Source organism: Callithrix jacchus, chromosome 1 (assembly GCF_049354715.1).
Source record: "Callithrix jacchus isolate 240 chromosome 1, calJac240_pri, whole genome shotgun sequence".
In the NCBI taxonomy this organism is placed as follows: Eukaryota; Metazoa; Chordata; class Mammalia; order Primates; family Cebidae; genus Callithrix; species Callithrix jacchus.
Window position 1 is genome coordinate 88,786,481 of NC_133502.1, and position 14,453 is coordinate 88,800,933.

At 40.6% G+C, this 14,453-nt stretch overlaps 1 protein-coding gene and 1 pseudogene across 14 annotated transcripts in view; one reads left to right on the plus strand and one right to left on the minus strand.

Annotated features, from left to right (window-relative positions):
• The first annotated feature begins 611 nt into the window (after positions 1-611).
• LOC108590008 (ATP synthase F(0) complex subunit f, mitochondrial pseudogene) lies at positions 612-1,071 on the plus strand (annotated as a pseudogene).
• A 2,983-nt stretch (positions 1,072-4,054) lies between these two features.
• LOC144581707 (uncharacterized) overlaps positions 4,055-14,453 on the minus strand; it is a 30,999-nt gene continuing 20,600 nt past the window's right edge. For 4 of the 14 annotated variants that reach the window (XR_013532804.1, XR_013532812.1, XR_013532811.1 and 1 more), the window contains 3 exons: positions 12,222-12,266; positions 10,579-10,798; positions 4,055-8,981 (listed from right to left, as the gene is read on the minus strand). Coding sequence is in view for 2 of the 14 variants with exons in the window: in XM_078366253.1 (XP_078222379.1) it covers positions 8,508-8,566; positions 8,902-8,981 (139 nt within the window). In the remaining 12 variants the exon portion in view is untranslated. The remainder of the gene's footprint in view (positions 8,982-10,578; positions 10,799-12,221; positions 12,267-14,453) is intronic. The other 10 variants (XR_013532823.1, XR_013532820.1, XR_013532814.1 and 7 more) reach the window with 8 other exon arrangements.

Consider the following 14,453-nt stretch of genomic DNA (forward strand, 5'->3'; position numbering starts at 1 on the left):
AGGTTGTAATTTTTCAGAGCATCTCATTGAAAATAATAATCCCAGAACTGATTACCTGCCCCTCCACACAGTAGGCATTATTTTTAGTACATTGAGCACTCTTTGGCATAAAAGATAAAAATGAGACACTTGATACTCACTCCTAGTCTGTTCCTTGAGTCAAAGGAGACTAAAATCTAGGATTTAGAAAATATTATCATTCTCTCTCTTTTTTACACATAATGTTGATACAGTTTCTAAAACAATCTCAAAGTCATTAAACACTATCATTCTAAAATAAACATACTTTAGATTTCTGAATTTCTAAATTTTGTTTATTTCATATTTTCATACAAAAGCCAAGACTTAAGACTCTTTAGCCCAATGTCTATTTCACTTTTTAAATGATGAATCATTGTAGATGCAGCCTTGATAAGAATCTAAAATGGGCATAGTGGAGGCCGGCTGGGGCGGCTCACACCTGTAATCCCAGCACTTTGGGAAGGCGAGGCAGGCCGGGAGTTCGAGCCTTACCAACATGGAAAAAACCCTGTCTCTACTAAAAATAGAAAATTAGCCGGGCTTGGTGGTGCATGCCTATAGTCCCACCTACTCGGGAGGCTGAGGCAGGAGAATCGCTTGAACCCGGGAGGCAGAGATTGTGGTGAGCCGAGATCACCACTGCATGCCAACCTGGGCAAAAAGAGCCAAATGCCACCTCAAAATAAATAAATAAGTAAAAATAATAAAATAAAATAGGCACAGCAGACATCAGGACTCCAAGATGGCAACAGACATACCAGTGAAGGACAAGAAACTTCTGGAGGTCAAACTAGGGGAGCTGCCAACCTGGATCTTGATGCGGGACTTCCCTCCTCGTGGTATTGCCGGAGCAATTCTAAGAGGTTACTACCGGTACTACAAGAAGTACATCAACGAGAAGGAGGGGAGCCTCTGGGGGTTACCATGGTGCTGGCAGGCTATGCGCTCTTCAGCTACTGCCTTTCCTACCAGGAGCTCATGCATGAGTGGCTACGCAAGTGCCACCGAGGAAGAGGACACGCTCTGCACTCCACGACCTTCTTGGCCTGAGCCCCTCCAGGAGGAACACAATCTTCATCATTGCTGAATCCTTTCCTGTCCCAATGGGAATTAAATAAAAGATGACTGGGAAAAATAAAATCTAAAATAAGAGTTAAGGCCAGGCACCAGGTCTGACGCCTGTAATCCCAGCACTTTGGGAGGCTGACATTAGCGGATCCTTTGAAGCCAGGAGTTGCCCAGCCTGGCCGACGTGGCAAAACCCCGTCTCTACCAAAAATACAAAAATCAGCCAGGCATGGTAGCATGCGCCTGTAGTCCCTGCTACTTCAGAGGCTGACAGGCAGAAGAGTCGCTTGAACCCAGGAGGTGGAGGCTGTAGTGAGCCGAGGTCACCCCACTGCACTCCAGCCTGGGCTACACAGCAAGATTCCATCTCAAGATGAATAAATAAATAAATTAAGTAACAGTTAAAAGTATTTGGATAGATACAAATTCAAATGCATTGTGTTATATGTGTACATTTTCTGTTGCTGCTATAACAAATTACCATAAACCTAGTTTCTTAAAAGAACATGATTTATTCTTACAGTTTTGGAGGTCAGAAGTCCAAAGTCAGTTTCCCAGGCTGAAGTCAAGGTCTTGGCAGGACTGGCTCCTTGTGGAGGTTCTGAAGGGATAATTCATTTCCATGCCTTTTCTAGTTTCTAGAGGTCTTCTGTATTCCTTGGCTTGTGACCTCCTCCTTCATCTTCAAGGTAAGCTTCCGTCATCACATCACCTTCTCATCTTCTGTAGTCCAATTTTTGATGGAGTTCAGGACACACCACCCCAAAATATAGCATCTTGGCATTTGGGAAAATAGCAGAACCAGGAAGGTCACTTCAGCTTTCTCCACCCTTCCTCCATGATGCACATCATAAAACCTAGGAAGAATTTTCTGATCTTCCCCTGAAGCAAGTCATAAGATTCTTACTATACCCGGAGGAAAGAAGCTAAGACAAGAGATGCCAAGGAGAAACTGAACAAACAGGCCTTGCTAAGTTCCCCTCCGTATATTATCATTAGATCAGACCCCTTTTATCCAATCACACTTCTTCATGACTGTCCACTCTTTATTAAACCTAATCGGCTGGGCTCAGTGGCTCATGCTTGTAATCCCCAGCACTTTGGGAGGTCGAGGCAGGTAGATCACCTGAGGTCAGGAGTTTGAGACCAGCCTGGCCATCAAGGTGATACCCCGTCACTACTGAAAATACAAAAATTAGCCAGGTGTGGCGGCATATGCCTGTAATCCCTGCTAACTCAGGAGGCTGAGGCAAGAGAATCACTTGCATCCAGGAGACAGAGCAATTCAAGTGATTTTCCTGCCTCAGTTGGGTTCAAGCGCTTCTCCTGCCTCAGCCTCCCAAGTACCTGGAATTACAGACGTGCGCCACCACGCCTGGCTAATTTCATATTTTTAGTAGATACAAAATTTCTCCATGTTGGTCAGGCTGGTCTTGAAATCCCGACCTCAGGACATCTTCCCACCATGGCCTCCCAAAGTGCTAGGACTACAGGCGTGAGCCACCGTGACTGGCCAGGGCCTTATTCCCTTATGAAGGCTCCCATGTCACATAAAACCTGTTCAGAAAATGTAGATCCTTTTCTCCTATCAATCTATTTTTTGGTGGGGCCTTCAGCTATGACCTAGTGATAGGTAAGGAAGAGATTTCCTTTCCCCGACATTTGCCTCTGCCTTCCTCTCATAAAGACACTTACCATAATGCTTAGGACCTGCAGGATAACCTCCCCATTACGAGATAGTTACTAAAATCACATTTAAGCTGTGTTCCTGAAATACAGATCACATTTGCAAAGTCTTTTTTGTTATATAAATTAACGTTTTCAAGTTCTGAGAATTAGGAAGTGGATATCTTGGGTGGGAGGGAACATTATTATGTCTACCACACCATGTGGGCCACTCATTAATACTGGGCTTCTGTAGACCTTGCCTAGATTTCCTACTGCATGAAAAAGGTAAAAATATTTGATTTCACATCGTGATTTGTTCATCACAGTAAGTTCTGTGGAGAACTCCAACTAGAGCACCTGACATTCAAGATTATGGGCAGTAAATAATTCAATAAAAGAAATGTAATAACTAAAGAAGTTCCATAATAAATCTCACAGATCAATTGAGGGCAAAGTGATTTTATCCAAAGAAATCTGTTGCTTGCCTTCTATCTCCATCTCTTTAATTAAAGACACACTCAAAGCTAACAGGAGTCAGCCTGTGTTGAAAACCTGAAGTAGGCTGGGCACAGTGGCTCACACCTGTAATCCCAGCACTTTGGGAGGCCGAGGTGGGTGCATCACCTGTGGTCAGGAGTTTCAGACCAGCCTGGCCAACATGGTGAAAACCCGTATCTACTCACAATACAAAAAAAATTAGCTGGACATGGTGCCTGTAATCCCAGCTACTTGGAGGTTGAGGCAGGAGTATCGCTTGAACCCAGGAGACAGAGGTTATAAATAATATGTATATATTTATTTATTTATAAAATTTCCCTAGTAACTGATGATGTTTAGAATCTTTTCATGTGCTCACTGGCCATATTTATGTCTTTTTAATTAAGGTATTTGGTCATATCTTTTGCAGTCAAAAAGAATGAGTTCTTATTGAAAAAATAAATTTTAGAGACAGGGTCTCTGTCACCCAGGCTGGAGTGCAGTAGTATGATCATAGCTCACTGCAGCCTCAAACTACTGAGCTCGAGCAATCCTCCCTACTCAGCCTCCTGGGTAACTGGTTCTACAGGTCTATCCCACCACTCCCAGCTAAGTTTTTAATTTTTTCAGAGACAGAGCTGGGATAGTAAGCAGGGGGATAGGGAGATATTTGTAGAGGTCTTGCTATGTTGCTCGGGCTGGTGTTGAACTCCTGGCCTCAAGCAATCTACCCACCTCTGCCTCTGGAGTAGCTGGGATTATAGGCTGGAGCCACTGCACTGACTAGAGATACTTAATCTGGTTAAGAAAATGCAAATCGTACCACTAGAGAAACCTTTATTTTTCCCTTTGAAGTGAGGATTACATGATAAGGATCCTTCCAATGCTTCATTCCTTAAGAAGAGAGGGTGGGATTGGGAGAGATGGGATGTAGGGATGGAGAGGAATCTGACTTCAACCATCAATGTGGGTTTGAGAACCTTGGATCCACCCCCCCAAGTACTGACATGCAAAGAAACAGCATGAAATGGGAAAAGCATTTAAGGGCTGCTGCACTTGAATGAAAAGACAGAGGTTTATACCATTTGTAATATATGAGAATCTTCATATTCCCTTTTTTAAAGAAGAGGAAAACTGTGTGTTGTGTTTTGTGTGTGTGTGTGTGTGTGTGTGTGTGTGTGTGTGTGTGTAATTATTTGGAAGAGTTGATTCTCATTGATACTAAATGTAACTTTCAGAAGTTTGAGTGACAACATCTGGAGACTCCTTTACAAATCATAGGACAGGAACAGGCGTCTCTCAGAAACGAGATAAGCTTTACTTTTTAAAAATTATACAGGATGTCACTGTATTTTCCAGGAATTTATGACATGTGCTGAATTAATATAGATTTGTTCTTATAAAAGTTAACATAAAGCTCCATTTTCCATTGCTTTCATATGGAGAAAGTGTTTTGACTTCCAAATAGTGTTTTACCTCCAAACAATTTTAAATATCTTTGCCAATAATGGGACGGTATACTTCATTTGCCTTCATAGCTGTGTTCCTGAAATACAAACTACATTTTGTATAACAGAAATTGAATATTAATATTCTGAGACTCCTCATTCTGTAACGAAATTGGTATGTGTATGCTAAAATCAGAGCATACATAGATTATACATTGTTTCTACAATAGAGAAACTGAGGGAGAAGAGAATCAGTGACCTCAAAACACCAACAGGCAATGATAACACTAAGAAAAAATACAGGACTTTTGACTTCCAGCCAGAACCATGAAAAATATACCAACTTCCCTTACTGAAGCAGAGCACATTTTTATTATTGACTATAGATTTAAAACCTAAAAAAATATTGTATTTTATCCTCTAAGGCATTCTTTCAAACATGAATTACCTGGAAAATTATTTCAATTGTGAACTTCGTTGTGTCCTATGTGGGCCCAGGCTTGATTATCAACAGATTTCGTTTTGTATTATTATTTGATTAAGTCTCAATCCTAGGTGGAGTATTTAGATTTGCTATTCAGATTTGCTACTTTTTCACTCATGGATTAGCTCTGCACTTGGGGAATCTCTGGACAACATAGAACCCGTCTACAGAATTCTGTGATTTAATTTCACTTAAGAATTGAAGGGGCTTACAGCTGTCTTCACATTTAAATGAGGACATACTGAGATGTTGTCCTCTCTGGCAAAGACAATTCCCTAAACGGCAGGATTTCCGCACACCTTGGCATAGTTTGACCAAGGAGAATAAAACTAGCACACACAAACATAAGCATACCATCTGAGACTTTCAGAAAATAGGGATCCTGCGAAAAATCGAAGAATATAAATTACTTTGCAAGCTTATTTTGTTGTTGTTGTTGTTGTTTTTGTTTGGTTCTGTTTGCTAGATCTTGGTTGGAAGATATTTGTGCTCTTTCCAGATGCACAGATGGGGGAATTTCTTGATCTTTTTCATTTTTGCATATCAGCCAAAAACTGAGATCTAAGCACCAATGTAGTATCATAAATCCCCACAGATATTACATTTAGAAAACAGGTTTTCCAAAGGAGACTAGAGAAGGAGCTGATTAAAATCCAAGCTGGGGATTCTGAGGGCTGGGCTGCACCCTTGGGTAGCAGGATGAGGGGAAAGACAGCTGAACAGGTGGGATGAAGGGCTCTGTTTTGTGGTTGCTTTTGTTGTCATTGCTGTTTGTTTAGTTCTCACCGTGACTCTAACCACTAGTATAAACTTGGCCAAATTAATGGGCCTTTTGCTATCTCAGTTACACTGGTGAAATAAATATTTGTTACATGAAAAGAAATTAATGAATAAACCATAGATTAATTTGTGCTCTTCTTGTAATTAGCTATGTGGCATTAGCCAAGAGATTTGATCTCTACTCCTTTATTTCCCTATCTCATAAGCTAGTATAAAATTTATTCCAGGGCTGGGCGCAGTGGCTCAAGCCTGTAATCCCAGCATTTTGGGAGGCCGAGGTGGGTGGATCACGAGGTCAAGAGATCGAGACCATCCTGGTCAACATGGTGAAACCCTGTCTCTACAAAAAATTAGCTGGGAATGGTGGTGCGTACCTGTAATCCCAGCTACTCAGGAGGCTGAGGCAGGAGAATTACCTGAACCCAGGAGGCGGAGGTTGCCATGAGCCAAGATCATGCCATTGCACTCCAGCCTGGGTAACAAGAGCAAAACTCCGTCTCAAAAAAAAAAAATTTATTCCGGGTTGGGTGTGGTGGCTCACACCTATAATCCCAGCACTTTGGGAGGTGGAGGCAGGTGGATCACCTGAGGTTAGGAGTTCATGACCAGGCTGGCCAACACAGAGAAACCCGGTCTTTACTATAAATATAAAATTGGCCAGGTGTGGTGGCGCATGCCTGTAATGCCGGCTACTCTGGAGGCTGAGGCAGGAGAGTCACTTGAACCTGGAAGTTGGAGGCTGCAGTGATCCACAATCATGCCATTGCATTCTAGCCTGGGCAGTAAGAGCAAAACTCTGTCTTTGAAAGAGTTTTTGGTTCCCTTTTTTTTCTTGAGTCAAAGTGTTGCCCTATCTTGCAGACTGATGGGCAGTGGCATGATCATACTTCATTGAAGCCTCAACTTCCTGGGCTCAGGTGATTCTCCCACCTCAAGATCCTGGGTAACTGGGACTGCAGGTGCATGCCACTGCATGTGGCTAGTTTTTTATATTTCTTGTGGAGATAGCTTTTTGCTATGCTGCCCAGGCTGGTCTTGAACTCCTGAGCTCGAGTGATCCTCCTGCCTCCGCCTTGCAAAGAGCTGGGCCTCTAGCTGTGAGCCACCATGCCTGGCCTCCATACTTTTCCTTCCCCTGAAGAAAGAGGAGGAATGAACTAAATATTCTCACTTTGCTTTTCTCCTTCCCTCTTGTCTCCTGGGGAAGCTCCTACTGGCCAAACCCAACAGGACACCAGAAGACAAGAGAGTTGGTTTATGAAATCCACACAGGTTCACCTCCTGGGGGAAGGAAGTAGAGTGGAAAAAAATGAAGAATGCATAGCAATGAGCAAAGGACCTGGCCAACAGACTCTAGTGTTCACCACAAAGAGCTGCAGTAGGGATAGGGAGGGTGAGACTTGCCCAAAAATAAATGTTGAAGTTGGCGGGCATGGTGGCTCATGCTTATAATCTCAGCACTTTGGGAGGCTGAGGCAGGTGGGTCACTTGAGGTCAGAAGTTCGAGACCAGCCTGACCAACATGGTGAAATCCTCTCTCTATTAAATACAAAAAATTAGCTGGGCGTGGTGGAACATGCCTATAATCCAAGCTACTTAGGAGGCTGAGGCAGGAGAATGGCTTGAAACCAGGAGGCAGAGGTTGCAGTGAGCCGAGATTGCGCCGTTGTACTCCTGCCTGGGCCACAAGAGTGAAATTCTGTCTCAAAACAAAACAAAAATAAAATAAATGTTGACATCCAACAGGTAGTTCCAAAATACCCGTCCACACCCCAAGAGTCTTTATTCCTTACCTGTGTTTTGGTTTCCTTTTTGTCATCTCTTATCTATAAAATATCTATTTTTTTTTTTTTTTTGAGACGGAGTTTTGCTCTCATTACCCAGGCTGGAGTGCAATAGTGCGTTCTCGGCTCACCGCAACCTCCATCTCCTGGGTTCAGGCAATTCTCCTGCCTCAGCCTCCTGAGCAGCTGGGATTACAGGCACGTGCCACTATGCCCAACTAATTTTTTGTACTTTTAGTAGAGATGGGGTTTCACCATGTTGACCAGAATGGTCTCGATCTCTTGACCTCGTGATCCACCCGCCTCAGCCTCCCAAAGTGCTGGGATTATAGGTGTGAGCCACTGCTCCCTGCTGAAAGAAAACTTTTTAAAAGTGCCATGTTCAGGCCAGGCGTGGTAGCTGACAGCTGTAATCCCAGCACTTTGGGAGGCTGAGGCAGGTAGACTACCTGAGGTCAGGAATTCAGGACCAGCCTGGCCAACATGATGAAACCCTGTCTCTACTAAAAAATACAAAAATTAGCTGGGCATGGTGGCAGGCGCCTGTAATCCCAGCTACTCAGGAGACCTACACAGGAGAATTGCTTGAACCCGGGAGGAAGAGGTTGCAGCGAGCCGACATCACACCACAGCACTCCAGCCTGGGCAACAAAATCGAAACTGTCTCAAAAAAATAAAATAAAAGTGCCATGTTTGTGCACAATGGCTAATCATAGCTTCAGGTGGGATGGATACTGATTTTACTAACCTTGTCTTTTATGTCTGATTCTGGAAGAGTCAAGATGCCCCTTGTTTGGACGTAGAGGGGAAGAAATAGTGTGAAGTTCTTTGCGACTCTGTGCAAGTTTTGTGGGGGAGAGGAAACCACATCAGCAGCAATCATCAACCAACCAGTGGGATCTACTTAGTGGTGAGTGGACTGGCTGTTTAATTAGTAAGAGTCACCAGCCTGACCACACTAAAGCACGGCCACATGGGTTCCTGTAGAGATGGCCTTAGTTTCCAAAATTCCCCCCAGATGTTTGCTTCTTGCCCAATTGAGAGGAGATCTTGAGACTTCCAAGTGGAAGTCATGACGTGGCACCCTGCCAGGCTGTGTAGAGGGACTGAATGGATATATGAAGTGGGGGTGGGGGTCAAGGGGCTATTACTGCTCTTTGGAAATATTTACCTCTTGTAGATCCTGCCTTAATGGTTTTCTGACATCCTAGTTCTAGCAAACCCTGCACAAAGTGGGTATCAGAGTTGAAACTGTGGAGACAAAATAATGAGAATAATTTGTTAAAGACAATGAAGTATCGCATAATGTCTGCATTTTACCACTGACTTGAGTGCATCCTTAGAAAAACTTAATGTAACAAAAAAAACCCAGGACATTTTTGGAAATCGTATGCTCTCTAGCAACTCTGTATGAATTTTTATGCAGACAGTTTTATGAGTTACATAAAATGCTATAAAAATAGGAAATAAAAGGAAATTATCCTCTACTCCCCTGGTAGAAGCACAGACCACACACTCACAGCTCTAGAATGAACACACAACTATCACATTTCCTGAATAAATTCACACTCTTCAGATTACACAGACTCAAACATCCAGATGCCTGAATAATACATCCACAACATACTCACAGATCCAAATACAAACATACACAAGCCTCCATCATGAAAACTATTTTCTGTCCATATTCTCACATTACATACATACAGCTCGTAACACTCAAATACACCCAGCCATCCCTCTGCCTCCAAATTCCTCATACCAAAAACGTACACCTAAATTCTCATCTAGACACCATGAGCATACATAAAAGTCATCTACTCTGAATACACACAAAACAGTAAAACATGTAACGTTACCTGTCTTTTCAAATGTATGCACACATATTCACAATATCTCACAGTACCGTCAAAATATACAGAACCACCCCACCACGAAAACACACACACACACACACACACACACAAAACCTGAGACCCCATTCTTTGATTCCGACAGTCAATAATTTCTTTATTTATTTTATGTTTTTGAGACAGAGACTCGCTCAGTTGCTCAGGCAAAAGTGCAGTGGCTCGATCTTGGCTCACTGCAACCTCCGCCTCTCTGGTTCAAGTGATTCTCCTGCCTCAGCCTCCCAGGTAGCTTAAACTACAGGTGTGCACCCCCACACCTAGCTAATTTTTGTATTTTTAGTAGAGACAAGGTTTTACCATGTTGGCCAGTTTGGTCTTGAACTCCTTGCCTCAGGTGATCTGCCTGCCTCAGTCTCCCAAAGTGCTGGGATTATAGGCATGAGCCACCGCACTCAGCCCGGTTATGACCTTCTTTAATCTGCAATATCCACACAGACACCACCAACCCACACATGTGAATATATATTACATTCTCACCAGTTAAATACATATCAAATTGCAAACTAAAAAGTCATATAAACACATTGTTCACATACACACATTTTCACATACACACCCCACGTATCTCATACCCCAAAGTCCAAAACAAATCTTTCTTACATTCTCAAGTACACACACTGACCCAACTGCCCAAGAAGACACACACACGTCTGCAGTATATTTTAGATATAATACATGTGTAGTCTACAATTTACAAATAACATACCCTACTTTTTATTATAAATTCCACATAAGTGAGTGATTCTCATAGAAGCTTTTCTTGACTTTGGCCACACTCTTGCATCCACAACCAACTCGTGCTACCAAGTGAACAGACTACGACTAAAGGCCTGTTCGTAGACTTTGCAGCTGCTCATTATCATTGACAAATGAGCGTATTGGAACATGCATGCTGGGTGATCATTCTGATTAAGTCAACAAGCTTCACAACTCACTCAATGAGGATATCCGTGACAGGATTTTCTTCTTTGCTGAACTGCGACATAGTTTCAACTGCTGAAAGTTTCCTCAAGCTCTCATATTGTTCTAAATGTGAGGGGCACGGAGGAGACACACTGCAGTTCCTACTGCATTGTTAAACCTCCTCCCTCAGGTTGCAGTGAGCCGAGATCACACCATTGCACTCCAGCCTGGGTAACAAGAGCGAAACTCCATCTCAAAAAAAAAAAAAAGAATTAACATAAGTAACATCAATTCTATACAATTTTTTCCCCAGAAAACAGAAAAAAAGGGAATATTTCCCACTTTATTATGTGAGGATATGATTTCCCTGACACAAAAATTGGACAAAGCATAGAAAAAGAAAACACAAACTATCCACAATTTCTGGCAGAATAATCAATATAAAAGAACACATTCCAACTTATGAGGCCAGGGTTATCCTGACACCTACCAGAAATAGGACCAAAAGAAGAAAAAAAAAAAAAAAAAGAAAGAGAAAAAGAAAGATACCCTTCATAAATATGATATAAAAATTCATAACAAAATATTAGCAAATATAAATAACTTAGAACTATATATCACAATCAAGTGGAATTTATTCCACAGATGCAAGGCTGGTTCAATATTCAAGAATCAATCAATGCAATCTGCCAAACCAACAGATTCAAGAAGTAAAATCACATGGTCACACCAGTTGGTACAAAAAAAGCATTTAACAAAATTCAACTCCCATTCATGAAAAAGACCTCAACGATATTGTTTCAGAAAGCAGTCTTTGAAGCACTGATATTCTGTGGAAATTTGTGAGAAATAAAAATTATCATATTCCATCCCGTATCTACTAAATCAGAATTTGAATAAAAATGCAAGTAAAGTGTCAGAAGCACTTTTCTCTAAGACAAAAACAGAAAAACTGTTTGTGCTCCTTCCTTCCTTCCTTCCCTCCTCTCTCTCTCTCTCTGTCTCAAAAAAGAAAAATAGAGAGAGACAGTTTTTCTCTTGTAGCCCAGGCTAAAGTGCAATGGCACGATCTCGGCTCACTGCAAACTCCAACTTCCAGGTTCAAGCAATTATCCTGCCTCAGCCTCTGAGTAGCTGGGATTACAGGTACCCGCCACCACACCTGGCTAAATTTTGTATTTTTAGTGGAGACGGGGTTTCACCATGTTGGCCAGGTTGGTCTTAAACTCCCAACCTTAGGCGATCCACCCGCCTTGGCCTCCCAAAGTGCTGGATTACAGGTGTGAGCCACCGAGTCTGGCCTGTTGGTACACTTTCAACAGGGTTACTGTTGAAGACTGTTCTGTCATTATCCATCTGAAGATCTCTCAAAAAATTTCTCCAACATCAAGAACCATGATAAATCACTTGTTAAAAATATACACCATGTATACAATTTCCATTATTGCTATGTCTTTCAGGAAGATCAGAGACAATTTAACAGTTCAAAGTTCATAACCATGTCAGACCATATATTCCGAACTTGACCTGGGGTTGACACTCTCTTCTTCATTTTCTCTGAACTTAGTTTTTATTTATCTAGTCTTGTCATCTTACTATGCAGATTGTTAGATGTCTCCTAAATCCACTAAAAGTAAAAGAAAGTAACAAATAAATAGATGAGCAAATAACTTACCAACGACTTGGTCATTTTTGGCTCTTCGGACGAAGGGGCAGAAATCTGAGAAAACAGATCGGCAGAGGTACAGATGGGAGAAGGAAGTGTGCCAGTGTCACCCATGGACACATACATCAGTTAGTGCCCATGTATCTTGCTCAAAAATTTATTTCTAGAGCTACAACATTAAAATATCATCCCATCATCACATACTGTATAAAGATTTAAGTGCAAAAGTTTTACAATACCACAGTTAATAAAAAAGAAAGATTAGATTATCCAACATGGTGGTTGTCAAAAAAAAAATTAGAAACATTTAAATATCCAATAATTGTGGATTGCTTAAATATTTTATAAAATATCCAAAAAACATACTGTTCTATTACATTATCATACTATCTGATTTCACAGGCCCTTTAAGTTATCACCAACCCTGGTACCTAACTCCTCATTCTCACTCTTTTATCTGCTCTAAGTGTTAATTGCTACCCAGTGACTCTACTCCCAAAGCCATTACTGAAATCTCAGATTCACTGATTCCCATGCCTTCCTGCCAATGAGCCCTGAATCATTCATCCTACAATTTCTGATCAGAGAGCCTGCAATTCCTCCACTCTAATGGTCCTAGCTCCCTACCAATCAATCCCATATCCCCATGACTGGCCTCCATGCCTGTATCTCCATCAGACATCCTAGGAGTCCCAATCCTAGACACACCTGTACCTGCACTGGGGCCTTAGCACACAAACACATCTCCCACCGCTGACAAAACTAGGCCATAAACTCCTCCACACATGCAAACAGGAATTACATCAATGAACAAATCTGGGAAATTATTGAATGTATATGATAAATTTATAAATAGAAAACAATTCTAAGTGTGAAAAACCAGACTATTCAGAGAAAGAATGAGGGAAATAAGAAAACTCTTCATTTGCACTACTGAAAGCGAAATGATGTCAGAAATAGCAACTAAAAGACCACTCTTCTGTCAGGGCGAGAGAGACATTTTCAGAAATAAAAGCACTTGCAGAGGGTATCTCTATCTTTGAGAGAAATACCGGAAGAAGTAGTCCAAATAAATGTAAAATGAATCTCATGAGATATCTTCAATAGGAAAATACTGTTCAGTAATAATTCTTGCAAAATATATATAATTTCAAAAAAGGACAATGTGACAATGTGATCAAGAGGCCACTAAAGTAAAAATTAATAATGTCCTATGATAGAACTTTCCTAATCATCTCAGGAAAAAAAAGAAAAAATGGGATGCAGAATGAAAACAATGAGCAGAAATTTCATCCATCCAATCAAAATATATAAAGAAAAGGCAGAAAATAAAAAGCTAAATAGTGAACATCAAATGGAAGGCATAAAATCAGAGAAATCATTATTACAATAAATAGAGGTAAAATTCTATCAACAGAGACTATTAGTTGGGTTCAAAAAAAACAAAGGTATCTATTATAAAAAAATAGGTAATGTAACATAGAAACAAATATGAATACAAAATAAAGCTCTGGGCAAAGACACATCATCTAAATGCAATCAAAGTAAAAACAGGTGGCCGTGTAAGTATCAATGTGGCATTTTAAAAAATATATTTTCGATATTAACCTTATATATGGATGCCTGATCTGCAAATATTTTCTTGCAATCCATGAGTTGCTTTTTCACTCTACTGATGGTGTCCTTTGATGCACAAAACACTTTTATTTTGATTAAATCTATCTATTCTCTTATTCCCTGTGCTGTTGGTATCTTTGATCGAAGAAATCATTGCAAAACCCAAATCATGAAACTTTTCCTTTATGCTTTCTTCTAAGACCTTTATACTTTTAAGTCTTATGTCTAGACCTTTGGTCCAGTTTGAGTTAGTTTATGTATATATACTATGTATATATCCACATGCAAAGAGTGAGGTTGGGCTCTTATTTATACTATATATACACACCATATGTGTGTGTGTGTGTGTGTGTGTGTATATATATATATATATAGCATAGTATGTATAATATATGGTATATATATAAAACATAATATGTATGTATGTATATAGTGTGTATATATACATATATAAAGTATACAATATATTTGGATATATACTATATATATACACATACATTATATGTTATATGTTTTAAATATATATACAAATATATTTTAAAAAGCTCAACATCACTGATTAGAGAAATGCAAATCCAAACCAAATATATATTATATGTTATATATTATATATGCATTAGCTAG